Source organism: Ambystoma mexicanum, chromosome 3p, assembly GCF_040938575.1.
Source record: "Ambystoma mexicanum isolate Mex_15411 chromosome 3p, UKY_AmexF1_1, whole genome shotgun sequence".
NCBI classification, from domain to species: Eukaryota; Metazoa; Chordata; class Amphibia; order Caudata; family Ambystomatidae; genus Ambystoma; species Ambystoma mexicanum.
This window is the reverse complement of record NC_090925.1, coordinates 1,201,099,908-1,201,127,632: the sequence shown is the minus strand read 5'-3', so window position 1 is coordinate 1,201,127,632 and position 27,725 is coordinate 1,201,099,908. Positions and strand designations below refer to the sequence as shown.

The 27,725-nt window shown below is 44.4% G+C and overlaps 1 protein-coding gene across 5 annotated transcripts in view; it reads left to right on the top strand.

The window, feature by feature from the left end:
- The window catches only part of MYOT (myotilin), a 546,673-nt gene that overhangs the window by 236,596 nt on the left and 282,352 nt on the right, over positions 1-27,725 (top strand). For all 5 annotated transcript variants that reach the window (XM_069652618.1, XM_069652622.1, XM_069652620.1 and 2 more), the window contains 2 exons: positions 14,396-14,519; positions 21,992-22,054. In XM_069652618.1, the coding sequence (XP_069508719.1) occupies positions 14,396-14,519; positions 21,992-22,054 (187 nt within the window). The remainder of the gene's footprint in view (positions 1-14,395; positions 14,520-21,991; positions 22,055-27,725) is intronic.

The window sequence follows — 27,725 nt, the reverse complement described above, 5'->3', positions numbered from 1 at the left end:
TCCAACGCATTTTTCAGCCCTAATGCCACATATGTGACATGCTTCTGTCATTGATTACACCCCACATTGGGCCACATTTATTAACTTGTTCTGGGAATGATTAGACCATTCAGGCTGAATGAGTAAGGGCCTGCTCACAACATTTTTTGGGGCCTGTTTGAATGTGGAACATGATAGTCTTTTCGTGTCATGTTGAAGTGACCAACCATTGATGTATCCATCTGCATGCCATCACTGTATCATTGTACACTGGATGTGTTGCAGTGTGTGGCACATGTGTATTTTGTCACACTATTTTGCATTTTTCATCTCATCATGTCCATCTCACATGGATGGGTGACAGTACTCATTCACTGACATATGGCTGTACTTGTCAAATGTATCATGGCTATGCTACATGGCATCTATGTGCTGGCATGTGTCATGTGTGTGTATTGGACATGCCACTCACAGGCTAATGTGTGATGCCAGTGCTACCCAGCATGCAGCAAATGTGTTGCTTTTCCATCTTGGTGTCCTCAGTGTCTGCTTTTTGCCTCCCCTTCCAACTCATTGACAGTGCATGCATGCCAGGGTTATAGTCATGTGGGACATGTGTAATTCATGTACTGGATCTCTGGCTTGTCAGGCCTATGTGTGTGCTATGGTGCTCATGCCTGTTTCCATTTGTTGTCTTTCATGTTTTTGCAGGTAATGATGCACTTGATGCTGTTGAGGTGGAGAGATGGTGCAGACCCAGGAGGAATCTCAGCCACGACCGGGCACCAGTGGAGGACGTGGTGTGGTGGTGGGTGAAAACCCAATCTTACTGCAGACCATACTGTCCAGGGGTGTCTCTGGTTGCACCTACCCAGACCTCTATGATTCAGGTGCTGAATCGGATGATGAGACTTATGTGCTGTCGCAGGTGAGTGTTTCTGGCAGGGATTCTGTTCTGTCCAACCCACCTGCACCAGGGGTAGAACCCTTTATGGGGATGTCAGTGTTGGTAAGTCCGCCTTTGGCGGTTACGGATGCAGGGTCACACTCCACAACATCTGATCCTGTTCCTGGGCCAGCAGATCATAGGGGGAATGCAGTCCTGCAGCCTCAGGCAGTGCCAGCACAGCAAGGTGCAGATCGCCTTGCCCCAAACAAGTGTGGTGCCCGCCGACGCAGTGGCCGTACGCCACCAGGCAATACTGTATGGGAAAACTCCATGTACAGTATAGCATCACAACAGGAAGCATCGGTTGAAATGATGGCTCAGGCGATGGAGAGGGTGGCCACTTCCATTCTCCCCCCTGAAAGGCAGATGGAGCAACAACAGCAGGCAACAGACTCCATTTGCCAATCACACAGGGAGACATGTTGGCGTCCAACAGGGACCGACGGGCGGCACTGGAGACTCTGTGGGAAGCCATTTCTGTACTGTCACAGGGCCACAGGGAAGCCCTGAGGTTAGAACTCCAGTTCCTCAGGGAGACTCTAAGTGAACTTGAGGCTTCCCGAAATTTAAGGTCAGAACAGCAGCTGGAGCAGCTCACACGTTCGCTCTCAGCTGAGCTGCAGGCAACTCGGGAGGAGATCCGGGCATCATGCGAGGCCATGCGTGCAGAAATACAGGCAACCCGTGAGGTGCTGCATGGGGATCTCCGCACTATCATCCTCCAGAATCAGACCTTCAATACCCGCATGCTTGCTGCCATGGAGGACCATACCAGGGCTTTGCGTGGGCTGCCTCCTATAGCACCACCACCTCCTGATGCAGCAGCAGAGGGTGAAGAGAGCGATAGCAGCAGTTCTCCCAAATTAGCGTAGCCGTGCAGACCATGAGCCCATGGAGGTATTTTTTTTTCCGCAACATCCACACAGGTGGGTTCTGGTGTGCACCCTGTCCTCAAACCTCCTGGGTTGCCTCCCCCCCTGGCCCCCACATGGCCATTTTTTTTTTTACAGTGTGTTGCCTTGTGTGGCTCCCGTGGGCATCCACTGTGCATTCCAGCTCGGCACATGCAGGCTTGTCCTGTGTTTGGGTTAGATGCTTGGGTTCTTGACACACACACCCCTCCTGCTTCCCCTTTCCATGGGCTTGCAAAAGGTGTGACCAAGTGACAGTGACTTACACAGTGACATTGGACTCCCATGAGCTGTTGGGCAGTCTGTAGTCAAAATTGTGTGTACATCCCTAGTGGGGATTGTTGTTGTATTGAACACTGCATGGTATATTGATATGTGCTTGTGCATCCATGTCTTCCTCCTTATTCACAGGTACCTTCTTCATGTCTTCACAAGGCCGTCTCCTTTGCAGATGCAGTTCATGTTGTATGCAGTACACTGACACATTTGCCTGACAGCAACACTCTGCAGTTGGAAGGGGTCGATGTGCTGGCTTATTCAGGTTGTAAGACTTGCACTACTTTGATTTTGTACTGTCATATTTTGGCAGTGGTTCATCCTGTGCTGCTGTATTGTGTTGCTGGTAAGTATTTGGTCATGTGTGCTGTTTGTTATTGATTACTGGGAGCATATTATCTGTGGCCTGTTTCCATTTGGAACAGTGCAATTTGTGACACTTGCATCATGTGTTGTGCATTCCTTTGTTTGCTTTCACATTGCATGACATGCCATGGTGTGTTGGGTAACGGAGATGGGGAGGGGTTGGGTGACATGGCGCTATTTTCATGTTGTATTTTGCAAGAGGGTAGTCATTCATGCAGCATAAATGTGTGTCTTTTTGTGACACAGCATTGGTTGTCTTTTGGTAGGTAGGGATGAACACAATGTAACACTTCCAGGTGACCAATCTCAGGCTGGTATGGTTGTGACAGTTGACTGTCCCTTATGTCATCATCATTGATTGTCAGCTGGTATGTGCCAGGGCTGTGTGCACTCCACAGGGGTGTGATTTTAGGTAAAGTAATTAGCCACCAGCTGCGTACGGGCTGCCTCACCACCTACCCTTTCCCCTCCCATGCGCAGCGGCTGTGCATGTGGTTGGGGATGTGGGAGCACCACCATGTCCACCGGCAGACCCCGGCAGGGTTGCAATGATGTGCAGGACACATGCTGCCACTATGATCCTGCAAGCTACTTGGGGGCGCGTATAGCAGCTGCCCACCAGAGTGGTGAAGGGAGGTGTGGGGTTCCGAATTGGCGTCATCATGTGGGTGCTAAGAGGGTAGGCACTGTCCCCTGGGGAGGTGATGATAGGTATCATTAGTGAGGTTGTGACATTACTCAGTATCTGACATGCATGCATGTGCAGAGGCATTTATACTCACTAAGCAGCCATGTATCGCCATGCCGCCCAGCTTCTAGGTCCCGGTTTAGGGGTGACATTCTGTAAATGAAACTGTCATGGGTGGACCCTGGATAGTTGGCATATAATGAGGTGATGATTCCCTTGGCATCACATACTACCTGCACGTTGATGGAATGCCAGTGCTTGTGGTTTCTATGGATGTGCTCAGTTGCCCTGGGAGGACGTAGAGCCACATGGGTGCAGTCAATGGCACCTAGCACTTTGGGGAAGTGTGCCACCCCATAAAAATCCTGGACGGCAGCCTGCCTTTCTGCAGGTGTTCTGGGCAGGTATATGTGCCTGCTGACTGAAGAGCGTGCAGTCATGATGGCCAACACCTGGTGTAGGCAGCGTGACTGCGTGGCCTGTGCCACCCCCCCACTATGGCACTTGTCCGCTGAAATGAACCAGTGGCCAAGGAGTGCAGTACATTGAACACCTTTTCCAAGGGGCTCAGTGCTTGGGAGCACAAGGTGGGTGATGTGAGGTCATACTTCCACTCACTCACCAGGTCGAGTATTATGTGAGGTGGAAACCTGTACCTCCCATACACCTGGTCATCAGGCATCCCAAAAAGGCTGGTCCTGGGTGTAAAAATTCTGGGCCTGACTATCCTCCTCCTCCTGCGGGGTCCCACGACCACTGCTGCAAGGAACGGTATATTCATCATAGCGTCTGAGTTTGTTTGTTGTTTGCGCGCACTTTTATGCTGCGCAGGGCCACGTAGGCCTGCTTCCTGCTGGCTTACATGTTTCCGGATTAACGCATCTTTTTTGGCGCACGCGTTTCCCCTGTTCGATTCCATGAATACGTGTTGTAGGCACGCGTGTGGGCGTTCCGCGCATTTAACTCTGTACTTCCCCCGTAACGCCCACATTTTCACGTGTTGTTCCCCATTCCGCGTGTTACGCCCACTTTTGTTGTGTGTGCCGCACTATGTGCGCTTTCGCTGTGCACGTAGCACACGCCGTTTGATGACGTGTGCGCCCACGTGCGCCACGCAGGATTTTAGCGCACCTCCCAGGATTTGGGATTTTCACACTTGCGCTGCGATTCACACGCGTTCGCACGCTTGCGCAGAGATTTTCGGCACACATTAATTCCATGAATCGGCCTGAAAATAAAAAAAAATCAGCATTGCTCAAATCTCAACCTGCCCTATTGTTTGGATTGTTGTTAATCTGGGAATATGTTGGTGTGCTATTGGTATTTTGTGTATACTTATGCTGTATGCGATAATGTTTGTACTTGCCATGTTAATGTTAGTTGTTGTTTTGTGTGAAGTGGGGTATAAATAAGAGAGTCAGAGGATACGTTGTTGTGAGCGAGTGATGGTAGTTTTTGTGGGTGTATGTTTTGAGGTCCTTTCATTTAACGTGTGATTGTAGGAGTCTGTTTTGAGGTCCTGTTACATAAGGTGCATTTTTTTTATTTAAATTGGTCATTTTATGAGTTTTTAGAATGTATTGATTGTTTGCTATGCATGTTGCTTTGCTGTTGGTGTATGTTGGAGGAGATATTTATGAGCTGATGTTTCTTTTTTAATTATCATGTGTGAGGGTTAGTTAAGGCTCCAACAATGTTGGCTTTATTTTCTGGTATATTTAGCATCCCTTTATGCATAACACCTTATCATTTGCATTCACAATTTGTATAGATAGTAAACATTTTATAAATTAAACTTTCCTGTGTTCCCACATTTTTTCATTGCATTTTATTAATTTAGTCATGCCTGTAATAAACCATGCAAACCCCAATATATACTCCCCTTGAAGTACATATTAACTATTTGAGACCCTTACCAGCTATCCACCCTCATTGAACAGACTGGAGACAGGACTGGACCTATGGATTAGTCTTTGTGGACTTTTATAACAATAGTATATTATCCTGTAGTTCGTTCTCCGCAGATGGACGCTCATTACATTTCTACCCTAGTCTTTTATGCATCCCCCCTCTGACTAACCCTCAAGTGACCAATCTCTCCATGTGGTGATTCTCTCGCCTTTCAATCTCCTTCAGCTCTTTTGACTTTTTTATTATCAATCGCTTTCGGCCAGAACCGGTAGTATTCCTCCCATATGTTCCTAATTGATTCAAGAACCCACTGCATGCGTCTCTCTATCTGGAATCGGTCCTTCACTTTCCTTAGCCAGTGTTCTCTCCCTGGTAAGAACCTATTTCTTCCATCCTGTGACTAGACAGACCCTGGATTCCAAGAGCATTAAGTGCATCATGTGTGCTACATGGTGTGATCCTTCCTCATTTGGTGGTAGAACAAATAGGATCTAGAATGGATCTAATGGTCTATCTATCCCCTCATATGCCGCCATTATCTCTGTACACTGTGACATCCCCATTGCATATGCCCACATGAGTCTTTCTTCCCACAATTACTCCAGCACTGGTCCCCAACTCCTCTGAACATCCTAGCCAAACGCGCTGGGGGGAACTGCCATTGATGCAGGAGTTTGATGCTGTGACTTTACTGGCTAGGCCACCAATCTTTCCTCATCATTTTGATGGAATAGGAGTCTCCAGAGTCGGCTCCCGCTTACTTTTTGCTGATACACAGGTTGGCCCTTTCACTTCCAGTAGGTTTTATAGATTCTAGAGATTAAGCCCCTTGTCTCCACATTGCTATCCATTAAGGACTCAAAGTTGGTAAGCTTTCTTGTTATATTTGGCTTCCACTCCTTTTCCATGAGTACCCTCTTGAATCTTAGGTACAAAAATACAGAAAATGTGACTATTCCTAATTATTTCTATAGCATGCGTTTATCAGTGAAGCTTCCCTACTGTCATAAATTTCCCACTCTCTCCAGGCCTGCCTCAAACCAGCTCTGATAGCGAGCTGGGTCTGGATATTTAGCTAGGAAAAGGGAGGCCTATAAACAGCTAAATGGTGAGAGCCAAGTTGTGATTTTCCTATTATGCAAAAAAGGTAGCAGGCGCCCCTCTATCGAAAGAGCATGGCAAGATAACCTGTTCTGTGTTTTTTACCTGCTGTGAGAGTACACAACCATTGCTTTTAGCTCACTGTACGTTTAGCTCACTGTACTTTTCACAAAGGAGGAATAATCATTTGCATATCAGTCATTGTCCCACCCACAAGGGCAGTCCGGCCCTGAAACGCCTGGCAAACCTCCTTTGAACAAGACTACCAACAGCAACCCCATACACGTGTTTCAGCCTTGTTGGGCCTCATCAGTGAGGTGGAGCTGTGCCTCTCTGAGCACAGTGAGCAAGGGGCCACGTCTGGGTTCCCCCAAGTAACTTAGGGTGACCAACCCCAAGTTCCTTACAAAAATGCAAAAAAGATAGCAGGCGCCCCTCTCTCGAAAGAAGATTTTTGCATTAGTTCTCCTGTCACTCCGTACTCCAAAAAATGGACCCATCAATGGGAGTTCTTTTTTGGCCCTGACACATTCCCCTTGAGGAACGCACAGCCACTGCCCAACTGTTACCAGTCACAACATTTTCTCGATGTGTCACAATATATTATACAGCACAAGCAAGTCAGGGATCTCTTTCCCCTGCAATGAATGTGGCACACAATAAAACCGCTTATTATTTTTAAAAACTAGATTCTTTTAAGGAGGCCTCCAACCCATCTCGCTCCCAACCTCCACAAGCACCCTGTGTCACAGTAGACCAGGAACCAGGACTTTGTGTTATCAATGAATATTTTATTAATTTCTGATTTAATGGGAGAATTGAATAAACACTTACAATAGCCACCATGGTGTGGCAACACAAACCCCAGAGTACTTTTTCGGGTCAAGCAGCACAACTCAAACATGTACAGACCAAAGATTTCCTTTACTGATTTCACCACAACTGATTTCAGTTCAAAACACCATGAAAATGAATGCAATCCACAGGAAAGTGCATTCGCACACCAAGGATTTGTGAGTCCCCGCAACCCTCACCGCCTCTAGAAGCTCACTAGGCTTGTCAGTTTTGGCAGGAACGTAGTGGCAAGGAATGGGAACACAAGATTAAAATCGGATTTTGAGTGGGGTTTTCAGAAACAATATGGGGAGCCAGTAATGAATAGGACACTTTGTTTTTGTGTACCAGGAAAATGGGTTTTTAACTTAGTTGGGACAACTGCAATGGGACCGCACACAAGGTACTTTGTGCTGCTTATTCTTAGGCGACAAATAGGGCTTCAGAACATACTAGTCAGCACACAATAGGGAAATCAATTTTAGCATATGCAATGCATGGGCAAATGGAAAGGGAATACAATTTGATATTCGTTATCACAATACAGTAGGGGAAGAGGAACAGATTAGGAAAACAATTTTAAAAAGGTTAAGTTAAATTTCCGGGGAAAAGAAAATGCAAATGACACTTGTTTTTACTAAGGCTGCAAATGACAGGCAAGCTTTAGGCCACAGTCGGAACTCACGATAGAAAACGTTTTTCAGTTAAAATGACAGAGGCACATAACAGGTAGGCTCTGGGCAAACAGATTACTCACAATAGGAAATAGGTGTGGGTTTAAAATGACAGATGCAAATAGAAATTTGTTTTGTAGAACACCATTTAAACACACAGACACATTGATTTTCAGCCCACAATGAAATTAATTCTTTGGGGTAACACTTTATAACTATAACAACTCACAAGGCACTGGCAAGAGTTAGTTTCAAATTCCCACTATGTCAATCCTGTGAAATACAAGTGGAAATTAATTGATTTACTGTGAACAATATACAAGGGATCTACACAAGCAACTGGAGGTTCTTCAAAGGGAACTGACTGAAACACACAGGCAAAGGATTTTTCAAATGGGAAAATGACTACAATGCACGGATAAGAAAATAATTTTCCAAGAAGAAAACAACTGAATTACACAAACAAATAAGATAGGGGATTTTTCCACCGGGGAATCTCTCTGGCAATGCTGAAGAAGATAGGGTTTATTTATTCTATGGCTGAGGATTAATATACTTACAGGAGAGGGCTTGATGGACATCAGGGGGCAACCAGAACATCACTGCAGTGATAATCAAGGGGTCAGTCAAGGCTTCTTTCTGACCTCCAAAAGGATCCCACTCCAGCTAGTACAGCTCCTGGCTTCACTCCAAGATTTAGGCATCACTCTGCAAGTATGGTTCCAGATTTTGTCAGCTGCACACCTCAACATTTGGTAGAGAGAGTCCTGATTTGAGAATGAGTGACATCACTGATGTGTCATATCTCTTGCAGAATGGATAGGGCAGTGTTCAAGGGTTCCCTCCCATCTGTGGGCCGATAATAGATCCAGATTTTCTGGGAGTGTTTTGGGAAGCCAAGGGAGGAGACCCAATCCATCATATAACCCGGACAGGGGGCTGGGTCTGGTTATTGCACATGGAAAACTCACTGCATGACAAATGCCCTTTATCATCATATTAGGACACATATGCCAGCATTTTCCGAAAACTATATTTTTCGGTGAATTGCATCAACTTTGTCTGGTGTCTGTGTGACCTACTGGTGCGAAGCTACAGTATTTTCTCATTTCCTCTAGAACTATATTAATGAAAAATATGGCACTTGGTGGGCGTAATATGGATATTCGTTTTCAGATCACCAGAAGCAGCTCGCTGACAGCTTTTCAGAAATCTGAACATGAATAGTGTGCAATCAATATTGCCCAAGTTATCCCATAAACAACATATATCCCATTCTGTGCAATTGTTGCAAAACTATTCCTTAGCTCTGACCCCCACCCTTGGAATGGATCTGTTGCAGGCTTTGATGTCAAGAGGAGTTCCTGTGTATAGATTAGCCCAAGGCTTCAAGGGCTAATGTCCAGTTTTATTACGGCCTAAGTGGTTTTAGCCATAAAAGCGGGGGGGCAGGACATTTTTCATATCTCATCCCCTGCACAATTAATCTCTATCAGCCTTAGCTTTGTATTTTTAAAAGAATAGCCTTGAACCAGACTTCCATTCCCATGACAACGAGGCTTTGAAAGCTAGTTTCACATTTGGGGAGCTACAGCAGAGACATGCAGCTAGAAACCAAGATTTGGGGTGGGGCCTACCTCTGCTGAACAGCATTTTACTTTTAAACAACCTTAGCAAATGCACACAATCTGAACATGTAAACCCTTGCAATAGTAATTTCCTGCAAAAAGCGATCACAGAAGGGCATCATAAATATATATTTAAAGACTTTAGCTGTACCTCTGAATGCTTAAAGTGTTAATTTTAAAGTCACCATTGCAATGTCAACGAGTGAAGTTTTTAGCCGTGAAACCTTTAATTCTGCTGAAATTCATATCTCCTTTTAGGCTCTGTGACCTATAGGATTTTCTGCGATGGGCTCCTTATGGACAGCATTCCAGTTCCTTTATTACATTTTTGCACACATTTTGAGGAGCATATCTTTAACTGAAAGGCAAAAACGGATTTTACATACAATTATTCTTGTCACAGTAAAATGTACCATTCTGCTTTGCAGGCTTGCACACGATCTGGGCATTTTCATTCAACATGCTGGATACTGCCATTGCTGACAAGAGGACTTCCGTTCTCCAAGACATTTTTCAACTGTTGCTTCATGTTGCTTCATGTCTTTCCCTTATTTAAGGCAATGGACATTTTTAGACAACTCCAAGCTTCGATGCCTAATTTCGCTCCTTTTCTCTTTGAAATTGCAGGGCATTATTTCCATGTTAATTCACAGCAGGCCTTTCATTTTGGGGAGCCCTCATACTGACTCCAGCCTTTAGTTATGGCCTTCAGGGCTATTTCACCCGACAGATGCACCCATTGTTTCCCAGGTGTATTCCTAAGGAAGTCCAAAATCACTCTCAGCTGTGATGTACTATGGTAAAGGTGCATATCCAGTAGACCAGCCCCCCTCGAGCTGTAGGGGATGTCATGTCACTAAAGCAAGCCCGGTCCTAATTTTTCCCCAAAAGGAATCTTCAGAGGCCTATATGTATTTCCCAGAGTTAGGTTTTCAACACTATTGTTGGCATCATTGTAAGCAGGAACAAGAGCCTATGGCGAACATTCAGTTTTATAGTCGTCAGCTTCACCATCCACACATGTCCCAGAAAAGACCACCCCTGAAAATCTCCTTTTATTTGTTTCCATAGGGATGGGTTTGTTGGCTGCAAGGGCTGTGGCCATTACCACCCATGCCCGCCCCCCCTGCTGCGGCGTGAAAGCCATTTGCACCCTGAGGTTCATCCGGGATTCAAATGGCTTTCTTTTTTTCCTCCAGAGAGTGGCTACCGTAAGTGACTCCAACCTCTGAAGGAAAAAATAATTATTATAATGAATCCAAGATGGCAGCCACCATGGGGAAAGGGGACTAAGTCCCTTTTCCATTTGTATGGCTGTGGTCAGACAGGCAGGTGCGGCAGACCGGAGCATAAAGCTCTGGTCCTGCAGTAAGTGGGAAGGTAGGGTGTGGCGAAGGGTTTAGGATTAGTTTGGTGGGGCGCGGGTATGGGGAGTCAATAGGAAGACACTCCCTGTTGCCACACCACATAAAAAAAAAGAATGGTGGCACCTGGGAAAGGGCCTCGGGTGGCTGGAACAGTTGGCTGAGAATGTATATTCTCACCCTCTGTTCCAGCCACCTGATTGACCAATGGCCCTTCTCTGGGTACAAATATGAATTTCAGACCAGCCCATGGTATGTTGGTTGCTTTCGTGGTACTTACACCACCATGCAATAGCATAAAAGCCCAAAGCTAGCAACAGATGAAGGCTTGTGATGGGCTCCTTGAAATGAGATAGGCCCAGAAGTCACTTGCCGAAATGTAAATTTAAGGGCAGGAGAAGGCAACTCCCGAAGCTGAAGTAGGATTCACTGGATTTCATTGTTGATCCCTCCAGTTTGCTGACTTTGGAACCTGATAGTTCCCAGCAGGGACTGGCTGCAGGCATTCCTTGGTGAGAGTTCCAAGACACTGGATGGGTCCTGCGAAATCCTGCTGTGAAAGAGCTTCTTCTGAAGGGAAATTCTCAGAACCAGGCTTGGCATTGTCTGAAGCTGGATAGGCAGATGCCTGATTAAGGCTAAGGCTTGCATATAGGCATGAATGGGCATTGTCATTTCATAAAACATTTCATGGCATGCCCACTGAAGCACCTTCCCGCTGGCAAAATTGCTCAGAGCAGAAGCTGCTAATGTTAGAGGCTGGGAATGGTGAACATCTTTGGTCTGCCTTCACAGCTGTGCATTTGAACATGACAATCTGCAAGATTGGATTTTAAGTGAAATTTCAATTTTGTAGTTCTTGTGGGTCATAAATAGAGATCAAACAAATTCTCATCTAACACAAGCAGGTACAGCATTAGGGGACCACAACTGCAGCAGGCAGGAGTCACTACAGAACCTAAGACCTCTTACTTTGGTACACATCTATGATTCCAGGAACTCTCAAGCACAAACATCGCAGTTGGAGTGTCCATCCAATCAGAGCTGTATCCTTACTTATTTACTTGTCCTGGAAAGACGTAGAGGGCTGGCTTGGTCCACCCTGATAGAAACGTCTTTTTTGATAGCAAATGGCGGGCACAAGCACAACAACATTTCTAGCCATGATAAATGGTAACTCCATGTTGCTTCACTTATGTGATCTTCAGCTTGACTTTATGCACCCAGACATCTGATAGGCCTCACCCCTTATCAGTCCGACGCTCGTTTCCGTGTGACTGCAGCTTAAATGTAACCATGAAGCCTCCCATACATGTTCAAACAAAGTAACCAGGCATGCATAACTGTAATGAGACAACTTTTCATGCTTTGTTAACTATTGAAGAGGGACTGTAACCAAGCCACTTACCTAAAGAGCTGTAAACAAGACATGTTTTGCGAGCTAATGTAACCTAACCACCCACGTATATGATGTAACTAAGACATATTCATGTAATAGCGCCTTGATGCCCCTGGGCTGTGTGAGTGCTTTATAAATGCAAAAAAATAAATACCTATAACAAGGATGACATGATAGGTGGGTTTAAAGCTCTCCCTCCCTTTATTCCTCAATTCCTTATTAGCAAATGAAACATGGATGCAAGAGCGTATCCTGTGTGCAAAGCCTTAAACAATATTAAGTACAACAGTTACATGAACACATCTTTAAAAACATCTGATGCACCATACTTCAAAAGGATTGCACCTATGAAATGAAGTCACAGGCAAAGACAGTGTAACATCTTGTACCAAAACCTGAACAGTGATTTGTAGTATATCCCACCGCGAGAGCTCTCTAGGGTGGCCATATTCTTTGAGACCAAACGTGCATTATTGAAAGCAACTCTCACCAATGATGCTTATATCAACTTCCTTAAGCAGGGTCCTGCATTTGGTATGTGGATGCATGGAATTAAAAAGAAAGACTACATCACTGTAATACATAATTCAGTTATCCATGTCGTAAACATCAGATACATGCAATGGAGCTCATTTGATTTTATTCTATGGTCTAAGTTTTTTTGGTTACATAAGAGCAGTTTAACACCATGTAAGTCACACCCGTTTCACAGAGGGGGATCACTTACAACCCTTATTGGTGGCCTAGACCTGCAAAAAGAATGCTGCACGAAAATCTACACTATTTCAGACACAGAAAAAAGAATTTTCACGAAAACAATTTGCAATCCTTCATCTCTCATGCCAAATAGTTTTCTACTCTACACTTCCCTCTCTTTTTGCAAACTATTCGTTCAATTTCACATCTCCAAAGTATTCGCAATCGGAGGACCAATGTGTAAATGTAAGAGATCCAAAAGAAAGTTATGTCCGCACATGTATGTCATGATATGTCTTTTTGTGAATGCAGCATAGCTCACAAATATGTTTGCTACTTTTTTTATGCATAAATCATACTTAATCCTGCAAAATGTTTTGTGAATCGGCTGCTACGTGTGTCTATATTTGATATTTAATTATTACTTTATTTAATGTGATTTAGTTTTACATAAAACTTTACATACAAAAGAAATGAAAAGAAACAATGAGCATACAACAACATTACATTACTATTTGTTCCATAGTCATATTCAACATCAATTCATAATTAATTATTCCTTACATTCATTACGTTAAAATAAAAAGAAGCTGAAATACATAATACATAACATTAAGCACTTAGGAAAAGAGAACGCATAACTAAAGAAGATGTCAGCTATATCAATTAATAATCATAGTGCTGCTCACTCAGGTAAAGAAGTAAAAAAAGCGTAGAGGAGAGAGATCTCTTTCTCATGCTTCATTTCACCCCACACTCCCACATCTTAACGATGCCCTGCCGGTAAACCAAAGGCCACCCACAAGTGGCAACCAGTCAGACATGTGGTTAAACCTGGCATACATATGGAGATGCAATAACATTCATGTGTTCCAATACTGTTCCACACTAGGAGTGATCGGGATAATCGATGATAAAGATAGCACAAATTACAAGTACATGGGTAGTAAAAGGATCTAAAATTCAGATCCCTTGAAGTTTCATGTAAGTTAAATTACAAGACCCAAACAGTATTGTGCTTACAGAGAGTGGCTGATACCGTAATGGTGTCCCTATCATTAATGTCCACATCGATAGCATGTCAGTTCCTATTCCACAGATGAAATACGCCTTTCTGCCTCCTTCTATATTCTATTTAGTGCCATATGAAGACCCCTATTATTGGTATTAATACATTGTTTCAAAAATGAGGGGTCTTTGAATGTATCAAGCTGGTGAACAAATCTACCTAAATGTTAGATGTATGCTTAACTGATATTGCTAATGATCCAATGAGATTTCTGGCACATTGCTCTGGTTCACACGCAATGCTATCTTCTTTCATTTCCAGGTTTTTGCTCCTGAGTGCAGTGTAAACTATATCGTTCATAGGGTGCTTTTAACCAAAAGTACAAATTGACTGCAGGGAGCACGAACGTCAGCTCGTGCATGCTGTTTGGTAGTCTGCATGCAATGTCCAATGTTTGCCATTGTGTCCCTTTGTCTCGGAGAAGGCTATGAATCAAGAAAAGGAAATGGGAACATGCTGACGATTACTACACTCAGGATCCCATCCAGCACCCACTCTTACCGATGGGCTTTACTCCTGCTCATATCTGCTTCATTTGTCTTTTTTAAAGGATGAAGAGAAAAACTACTAGTGTTTCACTGACGATTGGATCCTCAGTCAAGGAATCAAGCAGCACTTCTGTACATCAGAGCTCCTCAACATTAATTCAACCAATATCAATCGATGGCAAACAGGTAGGTCAGACCTGTTGCTTAATAATCAGAAGAAAAAAAAACATGTGGCATTTTAATGTTTTTATAGTCATGTTAACATTCTATAGTCAGCCACAAGCAATACATTACATAGCCTGATGCATGTTGGTGGTTGAATCACAAGGTTCCAAGTCAATTTAAAGGTAGCGCAATGGTTGGAGACAAACATGGAGACTATTAGCTGGTCATGTATGTGGTCAACAGTTCCAACAGCATGGACACAACTTGAAAAAACTGATGGTTTAAGTGCCTAACATGTGTTACTACTACATCAGAATGCCAATATGGTGTGCCTGGAAATATCATTGTATTACTCATATCGTGAGCCTAATGACACACAACACACATATATAACTATCTACATGCACATATATGTTGTGCCTGTAAACAACATGATCATTTTTATATCTTGAGCCTAATGACACACAACACATACATAACAACATACTTCATGCATACCCATTTAGAAAGCAATAACAGACAGAGATCAGAAGACTTGGCACACGTGTCAATATCCCTCTATAGTGTAGCACCTAAAGAACATTGTCATTCTCAGGATTTATTCTGTTTCCCCACCAAATTCTACTGCCACTGTATGTTGTAGCCGTGGCAATCTAAATTATGTTTCCATTCACCTAACACCCTTTATGGATCTACCAACTTCAAGGCAAATGCCAGATGGGAGACAGAGAATCAATTAATAGATTTATAGTCAAGGAGGGGATCTTCGAAAAGTGAGAGATTTTTCATGGGGAGCCTTCCAGCATGGAGGGGATGGAGAGTGGCGGAAGAGGATTTGGGAAGACTGCAAAGGGTGCAGGAGCATTTTTCAGTACTTGGAGGGGAGGGAAGGAATAAAAGGGAAGGCAGAGGCTAAATCAACAGTGAAGTCAACTGGGAGCAAGGGTAGAAATCATGCTGTGGGCTGGTAGGAGGTGGCACAGTTTATATCTATGTTCAGGAGGTTGATCAGCTATAACATGGAGGTGAAAAATAGCTGGAACTAGGTGTCCGTTTTTCTTCCTGATATGGATATATTTATTTCCGCAAAGCTCTCACAGGTTCCTGCTCTTTGCTCTGGATAGATAGGGTGGATTTAAAAGTGTGGGCAATGATTGGTTAAAGTCATGTGTCGTGGGGCATCCCTAGTCAGACTTGCTCCTGAACAACCAATTGTACGCAACCAACACCCTAGTCACCCATCCAATCCAAACACTTTGTATTCACAGGCATTTTGACAAATCTCACAGGAAGCAAGTGATGACGCTGGCAAACGTGTCACTTACATTTCACCTTCCAGTTTCAGTTTCACTTATAGGAAGGAATAATATTATCTGTGTGACCATAGGTCATGGTGTCACGGGAGTGTTTTTCAGTTTGTTTTCAGATTCCACTATTCTTAAGTAGAGATCTTTGCATCATTGAGGTTTCAATCATAGAGGAGTGTAATTGAGTTACGTTTAATTGGTGCGCCATTATTTGTCTATAATAGAAATAATTGTTTTACTTTATTGGGGATTACTACACTGTGACGTGCACTTTTCAATATTCTCCATATTTCTTTACTGAAACTACAAAATCATACTATTCTAAATTTTGCAGTCATTATATTTTTCACTTTTCTTTTTAACTAGAATATTTAGATCTAACATCTTGAGCAGACTGTTACACTAGACAATATGACGAAATTGCAATTCTATTAAAGACTCACTGTTGTCCGCAGCTTTGCTTGTGTGGATTTTGGGATTTGGTACAATAGCCGTTCTCCTTCAGGTGATAAAAAAGTTAGGTGAGCTCACTCTGGAACAGGCCACGCAAAGTTGCCCATGTGAGAAGCAGTCTTCCTTCAAGCCAATCCCTAATAGCTTTAAAGTCTGCCCCTGAGATTTGTTTATGGTCATGGCGATACAGACCTTTAAGGGGAACTGAAGCCTTTGGAATTCAAACCGATATTCTGAAGGTATAAGAGGTATTCGTGGTATGAACATGGACTCCCCCTGGCCAGACCTGGATAGCACCATAGCCTCAATTGCATTTCTCTGGAGAGCTTTGACTCCCAATCTGGTGCCATTACAGAGTTTAGGTGGGTTGGGGTTCTACAGTCATCACAGGGGCTCCCACGTTGAGAAGAACTTTGTGTTTGGGAAGACAAGGAGGATTTAAAGTGTTCAAGAACTCAACGGGGTTGTGGACTGTGTCATCACTTTGAACCACTGAGTTTAAGGATGGGTACTCCATTTGGACTCCTCCAAAAGAATGTATAAGTATATTATTGAATATGGCAGCCATGCTGTTCTTTGGTGTTAAAATGGCACGCTCACCTAACCATTCTGTATATTTCTCAAGAGATTTTTTTATGTCAGGGTAAATTTGGGATGTGAGGTCTGCTCGGAAATTGACGACTGTGCCTAGGTTGGAAGGGATAACAATTTTGCTCTCAAAAATGTAATTCTCTCTGTTACCAATTTTAAGAAGCAGTTCAGAAATGTACTTTATGCTGAAGATTTAAAATGTCAATTTTAACTTTTCTAACATCTTCGTTTTGTGAGATATGGGTATCCTCCAAAATAATTTCACCCCCCTTTTTCACCTCCCTTTACTGGATTTTTCGGAAAATTGTAAAACATGTGTTTCTCTATTTTTGAAGAAAGATCTAAATACCAATTTTGACATCTGTAATATCTTTGGTTGTTGAGATAGCGGTATCCTCAAGAAAATTCAGCCCCCCTTTTCACTTACTTAGGGACGGAATTTCCAAAATGTCTTCCTCAGTGGGTGCCTACAACATGAAACCAATGTACGTTTGTTTTTGCCTCTAGAGGAAAGAAAAATGTGTTCCTCCAAGATTGAGAGCCACGTATATGATCAACTGTAACTATGGAAGTCATCTCAAGATGGAGCATGCCATCTGTGAATAGCACACTCTGTACTGTTATTTTTCTTGGTGTCTGGCACACATAGTGGGTCATTTTTTAAAAGTGTTATTTCTACAGAAAGAACAGCCACCACGTGCACTGCAGTCTTCTCTGTGCAATAGTTGCACATTGGGAAGGGAATTCTATGTAATTTGCTAACCTCTAGCATAAGAATCCAATGCATTCAGGTCAGAATGAACATCACATGTTGGTGTGATTAATTGTTTTTAGACCGTCGAAGCAGATGGGGATGCAGAAATAATGATTCCCTTCTGAATCCCTGCACTGTCCCCCTAAAACTGGTCAATCCTCTAGAGTGTTTAATGAAGTGTAATATCATGCACATGCCTTAACACTTCAGACAATTGGGAAAAGTCGCCCATAAAAAGGTAAGACCCTATACAATGCGCAATCTGAAAACCCTTCATATTTAAATTTCTTGCAATCAGTGTGGGCTATAGAGGAGTGCCCGCGGCGGGGCAAGGGCGTGGTGTTTGGCGCCACTTGGAGGACTCCGGGACTTCCTGGTTCTTTGGCCCCGCCCCCCTGGGCTTATCTGCGCCTTCCTAGCCCCGCAGCGGTGAAGCCTGCCGCGGGGCAAGGGCGAGGTGTTTGGCGCCGCTTGGAGGACTCCGGGACTTCCTGGTTCTTTGGCCCCGCCCCCCTGGGCTTATCTGCGCCTTCCTAGCCCCGCAGCGGTGAAGCCCGTGGCGGGGCAAGGGCGCGGTGTTTGGCGCCGCTTGGAGGACTCCGGGACTTCCTGGATCTTTGGCCCCGCCCCCCTGGGCTTATCTGCCCCTTCCTAGCCCCGCAGCGGTGAAGCCCGCGGTGGGGCAAAGGCGCGGTGTTTGGCGCTGCTTGGAGGACTCCGGGACTTCCTGGTTCTTTGGCCCCGCCCCCCTGGGCTTATCTGCGCCTTCCTAGCCCCGCAGCGGTGAAGCCCGCGGCGGGGCAAGGGTGTGGTGTTTGGCGCCGCTTGGTGTTCGGCGCTGCTGGAGCCCAGCCGGACTGGACATTGAAAACAGAGGTGAGCTTGGGAGGCGGACCACGATGGAGGTGTGTGGCGTGCCCCTCCATAAGTATCTGGACACTGAAACCTCACAAGAATCGGCTATGGCGCAGCCTACTACTGACCCCTTATCCCCGCTTCCCCCACTCCTTTTCTGCCCCCAACTCACTGACCATGACCCCCCCCTGCAGAAATTCCAGCTTAAGACTGTGGTATTGAGGAGACAGCGACCACAGGGGGGGGTACCCTCAGTAACTACAATGGGCACTACTTTGGGGGCCACTGGGACATGTGCCGGCTTGTTTGCCACTAAGCCCATTGTGAATCAGTCCCTGCCTATGTCTGGCACCCTAGCAGAGACACTTAATCCACCTCCAGTAATGGTCCAGCAGCACCTGGGGAGCCAAGACACCCTGTATAGTAATCAGGGTGGACTGTTCAAGCTGTTTCCGGATGCCAGCGGAGATGCTGGTGGCAAGCCGGAACCAAGTCTTCCCCTGTCTCAAAGCACGGCTTCGTCCCAGACCACAGCCACAACCATCGAACCCCTCTCCCATGGAACCCCCTCAGCACTTGCGTCATCCCTCCTGGCTGTAGGGGACAGACTGGAACAAATTGTCCAAAGGGGCAAACCCTCCTCCAGCTCCCATAACAGTTCGTGGAGTGATGTTCTCTCATCCACGAGCTCTGGGGCTAGTCCCTCCCCCCGTTTGACCCTACCCCGGATGGTCGAGACCATCAACCAACCAACTACCGCCACTAATCATGAGTGTAACATGTCCATTGACCGATTCCCAGAGGAGGCTCTGTTACATAGGGGGTGTGGGTGCAATCAAGTTCTGGCGGAATTGGCCATCATCAAGGCTCTCTTGCTATCTGTACTAGAGGCCCAATTGAAGGGTGGTGGAATTATCCAGGAGGAGCCCATGGTGACCGCTGCAGCTGCCGTGGGGCATAAGGCCTTATCCCTGGAAAGTCCCTTGGAAAGTTTTCTTGTTCAGGTCCCCCCAGTCCTGACCACCCCCAAAGGGACTGCCGTCCCCCTTAACCTGGCATTAGGGGAATCACTCTCTAACAACGGGCCCTGTGTTCCCCATGCCATTACCAGGGAGAGCAGCAGGGTCTCCAACTTTAGTTTAACGTCTTTGCCTTCGGTGGCCCAGTCCTCTGCTATCTTGGGCTCTGTGTGTACTGAGTCCAAAGACCAGGGCTTGTGGAAGTCTGGGGGTCAGCATAAACCCTCAGAACAAGGAAAGCCCAAACGCCCTATTGTCTTCCTACAGGGGGTTCCCAAACTGGCAGTAAACAAGTCTGAACCAAAGGACGCCCTACTTAACAAATGTTTATGTTGGCTGAACACTTCTGGAGGTTGCCCATTTGTACGCAGAGAAGCTTTGGTGGGCTGTTGCAGAATTCCAAGTATGGGCAAGAACACCATGGATAGCATCAAACTTTCTTTTTGGGACCATAGTACAGCTAACCGGGTTTTGGAAGGTTGGGGGCGGGCAGGCCAACTAGCTATGAGTGGGATTTCAATCAGCATGCGCCCTTTTCTAAACTCTGCTGCCCCTCCCAGATCTGCCAGAGTAAATACTGGGTTTTTTTCTAACAACAGCCCCCTCTCAGGGGCAAATCTGACCACCTTGGGCCAGAGGCGCCATGGGAAATGGTTGAAGTAAGGGGATGGTGGGTTTAGACCATTGTCTCAAAGAACTGTTTAGGGTCTCTTTTGGAGGGGGTGGCATGTTCGTACTGCCCTGTTGTTTTCCTTAATGTTGTTTCCCTGTAACTCTGTTTCCGATTTGCATCTTTATTTCTAGAATTGTTTTTGCAGGATGTACTTTGATGGTCTTTTTTTGGCCGAATAAATGTGTTTGACTGACTATAGAGGAGTGAATTTTTTTTGGAGACCCATCCATGCAAATATTGTAGCCTCTGCAAGCAACACAGCTTGATGGGGTAATGTAGCAATCACCCCCGTTCAGACTGGCTAACATCCTGAGCTTTGGTGAGGTCTCTGGACCGTTACCAGCCCTGTACGAACACCCTGAGCAGGGGTGATTGCTCTTCCCACCCCAGTGTTTGTCCATGGTGCAACTAGTTTCTTTTTTCCTTTTTTAATGGCGATGGGCCTCACGTGTATTGCGTGAGCCTTATCTCCTTTATAGAAAAAAAACAAGATGGCCAACACCACAGAATAAGGCACGTAGTCCATTTTATATTTACACACCAGCCACAGTTGGGAGGCGAACTGTGAAAGGAGCACAAAGCTCCGGTCTAGTAGGTAAATGGGGAGGGAAGGAGGATGGCATGGAAAGGGTGTGGGATGTCTTTGGGGGTGGGTGGAGGGCAGGACTGTGCAGATGCAAGAGGGAGAGGCTCCCTGTTGCCTCTCCACAATCAAGAAGGCGCCACCAGGGCAAGGCCCTTGGGTGGCTGGAGAAAGCGGGCTATACACCATGTGTTCTCGCTTGCTTTCCACCCAATCGTTTGGCTGAGCGCCCTTCCCCGTGTGCAAATGACCCACTGCAGTGTGTGTGTGTGTGTGTGTGTGTGTGTGGGTAACCAACAAATCACAGAATTGACCCTCACTAAAATAGACCAGTGGCCAAAGGCTTTTTATGCTGAAATATATGTAACAACAACAAATCACAATTGTGAATCTCAGTGGGGCTACAGATATCCCTGAATAACCATGAGGTCACATGTTTGGGTTCTGATGTTGAAAACCCAGGCTTTCATTCATAAAATCAGATTACTAATATTTTCAATGTTATCACTAGTTATTGCAGAGTGTGGATACCGCTTGCTTTGAGGACTATAAAAACAGACACTAGAAAGTGCAATAGGTAAGGCTTTGTATATTTAAAGGGTATGTTTATTGTTGTCCTCTGAGGGATTACCATTTAGAAAGCCAGACCTCTTTGCTTTTATGAAGTTTATATTGTATTCATTCACTATCATAGTAAGGAGGTACTAAAGCAGTTATGTCTTCTTTTGTCAGTTTGATGCACCATGCTGAACCCCCGATCGCTGTGCCTCTTTCTTTGGAAACTCAATTTACTCAATTTTTGTCCCAAATACCTAAGGCTTCTGTAGGTGGGACACGTTTCAGTTTTCCAGACAATGGAAAGCTGACTTTGTTCTAGACTTTTATTTTTGAAAAGTTTGCGAATATCAATACAACTTTATATCAATGTAAAATGTGCGAGATTGAGCAATATTTTTAATTATATGATATTTGTTACAGCCATGCTCTAAAATTGGTCCAAACAAATTCAGCTATTGACTAATTTTGGGTGATCCACAAGTACCCTGCACCATAAGACACTTATGAATAAGACTATTGCCTCAGAAGATGCAGGTCTGACCAGCTGGGATTGTATGTTTTTAAGGTTCATGTATTTTCGTTTCTGGTTTTATGCATTTTATATTATTTATATTTTTTGATGGGTAGATTATTGCTGTACGAATAAAGTTGGTTGATTTATGAACTGAAAGCCTAATGATAGTATGGTTGCTTTTAACAGGTGCAGAATACGCCGGCAAGTCACTCAGTTGCTTCGTCTGGTATTGCTCCTGTCTTTACCAAGGTAAGACGTTTTCATGAAAATGTGAAGGAATTATAGGTGGCCATTTTGAATGGCCCAGAGTGCTACACAAAAGTGTAAAACCAAGGTGTAAACAAGTAAAATCCTGGTTTTAGCTCTCAGTCATTTGAAAAATATTGGTGGCGTGGGAGACAAGACCAGGAAATAATGTCCTCCTCGAACTATCGGCTCTACCTGGAAAACATTTTAATAGTACTCATTGTGAGATTTTCATGCAGGAGTAGATGGATTTCTATGTAATCTGACTGCATTTAACTACTGCTAAAGGTAGACGGATTCCATAAGAATACATAGTAAATGTTGTCTGCAAAGTGTTACTTGCAGATGGCATTGACATCTTTTACAAACCAATTGTAGCCAATTGTGAAAGAAAAGAGTGAAAGTGATTTCGCCCGTTTTTACTATTTACTTATGCACTCAATTTTGCAAAAGTTGAAAATTGCATTCAGGGGTCCGACAGCATTAAAGACATAGGGCCTCATAAGGACCCTGGCGGCCGCAGAATGAACGGTGCCGGTAAGGGACCGGCACCGTTAATTCCGGGCTGCCTCATTACGAGATCTGCTGCGGGTCCCACTCATGACGTCTGGCCAGGCCAGACTAGGCTTCCTTGGCGGGACCCGCTAGCAGACCAGGATGCTAACAACAGGCCCGTCATTAATGGGCCCGTTGTTAGCATCCTCCCCATTCCCATTGAGCCCTATAGGGCTCAATGGGAATGGGGATTAATTTTTACCGGAGCCCAGAAAAGGGCAATTACCGGGTCTGCCAAGGTCGGCATGACCCGGTTATTGCCCTTTTCTCAGCTCCGGTAAAAAATCACTACCGGCGGCAGCCGTGCCCTTAATAAGGGCACGGCTACCGCCAGGGTCGTAATGAGGTCCATGCAAATAACATTTTTTGTAAAATGACTCCCATGATGCCATGTTATTGTATTGCTTCTAATATAGCACAGCTTCAGACATGTGCCTGGCTGACTAATGCTTTGGGATCCTGTAACACAGGGGAGTAGGTTCTTTGTTGGCTGGAGGGTTGCTGTGGAACAGATGGGCGGGCAATGCTATGTGTGCTTGTAACAAAATAGCTGTGTTATAAAACATACCTGATAGAGGGGGCTCTGTGTGCATATAAGAGCTACTCATATGAAGCGTGTTGTGATTTGCATGTTGCAGGGTGACATCTCATGGTGGGTGAGTTGATTGATGCTGGATGGCTGCGATTAAGGAAGAGTCACTGGAAAGGCGTGTACGTTTCATTCATGGTTATGGATGCGCCTTAATGAAAATGTCGGGGGCGGGGCTTATAAAGTGGGGGAGGATCCACCTTGAGAGATTGTGCACAGTGCTAACTTATTTGTTTGGCCCCCTCTCCTATTCTCACAATTAAGGTTTATGGGAACTATTGTCAAATTAACAGCAAATTATGCACTTTACAGCACACTAGACCAGTGACATTCCCCAGGACCATGATAATCTGTAATGCCAGCGTGCACATTATTATTGACACTGGCCAGCATGGTAAGACTGTTGTATGTTCAGCTCCATTGTAGTGTAATCCTATGTAAGCTACGGTTGGGGTGTCTTTGAGCTGTCAAAAGGAAAGCTCCGGGCAATCGCCTATAGATTGTGGGCCCTGTCATAGTGTAACCTGACCGAGCATGACTTAGCTGAACGTCACATAAAACAACATAACAAGGCATAAAACAAGAATATTTTGTATGGGTAGATACAGATAAATGCAACCATTGATGTTTCCAAAGCTAACAGGATTGCGCACAGTTGTTGGGTGGTCTGCTGGGCCAGTTACACCAACAACAGCCAGCTCTAAACCATCCAGCTTTAAACCTTAACTCTCACACATCTACACAACACAATTAAACATACACGTACACCACTCCAAAATTCACGCACCTGCACTACATTTCCCTAAACATCATACAACCCACCCCCCCCCACCCGACCCCTCTGGATGGTTACACTATCACAGTGGTTTGCACTGTCCATACATAAAAAGCACTCTTGCAGACCTCACACACAACCACCTAATTTACATTACCATTCTGCAGCGCACATTAGCCACTGCACCAGACAACTGGCCCAATATCTAAAACCTACACATCCCTCAGAGCAGGGATGTCATTTCAACAAAATGCCAGGGGTAGCGGAAGTGATATCACATCTGGTGACATCACAGGAAGTGATGTCATTTGACCTCACCCGGAAGAGACATCATGGGAAGTGATGAAACACAACCTTTCAACCCTTGACAAAATAGAAAGTGGCATTACATAGCTTTTGTTCCTAACTACAGTATGCAAAATATGGTTACGATATCACTATAATGTGACATACATTTCATTCAAGAATGGATCACCATATGTATCGTTAATATCAGTGTGCATAGGCCCATATTACCAAATTACTGTGAATGCAAGCAGACGTCCAAGGCCAAATGATAATGATGTGTTATTATATAGCACTTACGCTTACGCGCTCTATATAGAACAAATATAGATACATTATCACCCAACCTGTCTTGGTACTCATTTATCAACCTCAGAAGGATTAAAGGCTGAGTTGAGGTGTTTAAGAACAGACTAAATCAGTGACTCACCCCCTGAAGTGTGCCTGAAATAAACCTTTAATGAGTCCAGCAATCGCATACAATTCCAGAAAGACAAATTATTTGTTATTCCTATGCTTTATTATTTAGGGTCACTGCTCAAAGAGTTACACTTGTGGAACCCCCTATTTTTATTACGACGCCTGAACAAGAAAGCCATCCACTCCAGAAATAACTAGCCACAAAAAAGAAATAAAAAAAAAAAAAACTTTTTACAAATTTGTTTGGGGGTTAGCAAGGGCGAACAGACGGTACCGAGGGAGACCTCAGGGATCGCAGTTGTGATCCCTGGCGACTCCCAAATGACATCCATGCCTCAGAGCCCTACATTTTAGATCTGAACACATCAACGTTATAACAAAGCTAATTATTATTAACAAAGCAAACTTGCACCACTATGGCAGTCCCTACCCCCATCCTTTGCTCTTGCAGATCTTGAAGTGGCAGATTGTGAGAAAAGGTCATAGCAAAGGCGGTCATTCATTCCCCTTTAGGACCGAGCCCTGTCTGCCTCAGGCAACTCCGGTGACGCCCAGTGGCTTGGGAGGAAATTGATGGTGATTCAGCCGCAGTCCGTCTGCCACACCAGAATTTCTGGTTCCCTGAGAGACTGCTGAGAATATACAGGCTCCTGCTATGTCAAATGAAATGCGGCTAAGCGGGGGCCAGTGTTACAATAACACAATTATAGGTGACAGCCTTGGGGGAAACCAGCAGACAAGTTAGAGGGGACACGGTTTTGTCTTTAAACACATTATAAGGGATATTTTTTTTAATAACATGCACTGAATCACTTCTAGGGACTACCACATTTTGAAGATACAGTGACTACATATTATTTGCCCAGAGCCACACATTTTTATTAAGTAGTGAACATGGGTACAAACCCACTCTGAAATGTAGGCACTTGACCCCATACCTTTCCCGGCTTTAATTGGTACAATTATTTATGTTTTGGCCTTCAAGAACTAAAATGAAACTCCAGTCCCCTCAAAATAAACACTCTACTGCTCTACTATCTTATTATTTAAATCCACATTTAAGTGCCAGCTCCTTATCCAAGATGGCTCCACCTCTACTCCTTCCACATTACCCCCCTCCCTGATCAACTTGCTCTCAAGTGAACACATCATTCTAACCTACTGATATGGTCCTGCAGGCAGGGGGAACAAGTGTGCCTTTCATGATAGAAGCTTGAACTTTGGCACACTTTAAATCATAACGAATTGAAGATTTTTGCTACGGGGATCAGCTCAGTGTTCCCTATAAAATACCTTCTGCCCTTTTTAAATATGTCCACCAATTGCTGTTACGGTTCCTAATTATTTGGAGAATCATGTATATTTTATTGTTTTTAACACCTGACTTGGACCTGTAAAAAGAGATAATGGTAGATAATAGGAAATGGGCAGTTTTATAACATATGTTAAAAATGGTTAGGCATTGTAGGAAATAAATCTAAGGATTGCTCTTTATTCCATGTAAAAACAAATATGTCATTACTACGCCTACCGCAGTAAATACTTTTTAAAAGTCGAATACGCTTTGATACGGTTTCCCCACTTAGATTTCAGTCAGTATAAAGTATGCCACAAAGACACTGGAAGCTGGAGAGCAGCCACCCATCACTTGCAGTGACCCTTAGAGCCTTCCTTGCAGCCTCATGTTCTGAGTCTCCTAAAAGCTTGCATAGCCTCTGGGAAGGCTGTCCAGCTAATGTCCCATCGACCCCTATCATTCATTTTCCACCCCCAAACTCTCGGCGAGGCGAGCTGAAGTCATGCAGTCATCATTTGGAAAAAGCTGTTACCAGCATGGGAGGCATCTCTTTTAATAGGCTGAAAGAACGTATCCTGTGTAGGAGACAGACTGTCAGTTGCTCTACCTTTCTGCATGAACAGCTGATGTCTTTCCTCACTGACCTGCTCTTTGTTGCTGATGCAGTTATGTAGCAAAACTACGATTATCTCCACTGACTTCACTGATTCTTCTACTGACTGTTGAATTGGGCTGCCAGCCAATCTGACATCCCAAAATATATTCCAGGTGTCCCAAGCTGTCCCTTTGACTCTACCTCAACAAAAAGAAAGAGTGTTGCACTCAGTAATTGCGTGGAATATCGAAAAGGTGATACAGCCATCAGGAGACAGAGCTCTTGAAGAACCACAGGTTCTTCCCAACTCCAAATGCAACCCATTTTAATCAGTGTTCAGACTATGCTCCTATGTTATGTCTAGAACTACAATGTCTACAGTGTGTATTAGGGGTTTATTACACTCTTCTTGCACAAAATCACATAAGTGCAGTAGGATGCAATGCCTGCCTATTCATTTGAGCATGAAGATAGTCCCAAGACGCTTTGATCATTAAAACAAAGCACATTGGTATTCTTTGCGATAATCGCCTGTTTGTGTGGGAATGGCTGCTGCAATTGTTGGTAAGAAAGAGGAAAATTATGTTCTGGTGTCATCAATGCAAATATAGTCTTTCCAATTTTGTGTAACCTGACTTCTTGTTAGTTCCACACTTGTCTGAACACGATTTACCCTTTTGCTGAGTGGGTCACTCTTCAAGCTCTCTGACCTATCCACAGCACACATTTGCCAAGCACTGGCACAGATTGTAGCTGTGATTTGATGTACAGCACGAAAACATTGGTTGCATATTCTTGGAATGTTTTGGCAAACACCGGTGACAGCATGTTGACGATGGCTGCCTCATCAAAAATGGAAACCTGGACAAGAGGGCTGGAGATATTTTCATTCCCAGATGTGAGGTCTTCCAGGTAGTGGAATATATATACCAAAGATTCTTCCGGTTCTCAATCACCAGATCTTCGAAGGCGCTGGAGGAAAGGCATGATTTTCATGCTGGAAGAAGTCATACACATTGCTATTACATATCTGGAATGCGATGATAAGTCTAGAAAAGAGTGAGCAGTCATTCTTTAGTGATATCAATTCTAACTCTTTAGCCTTTCTGGGATTGGCTGAAGATAGGGTGATCTGTTTTAATAGATCTGTGATACGTT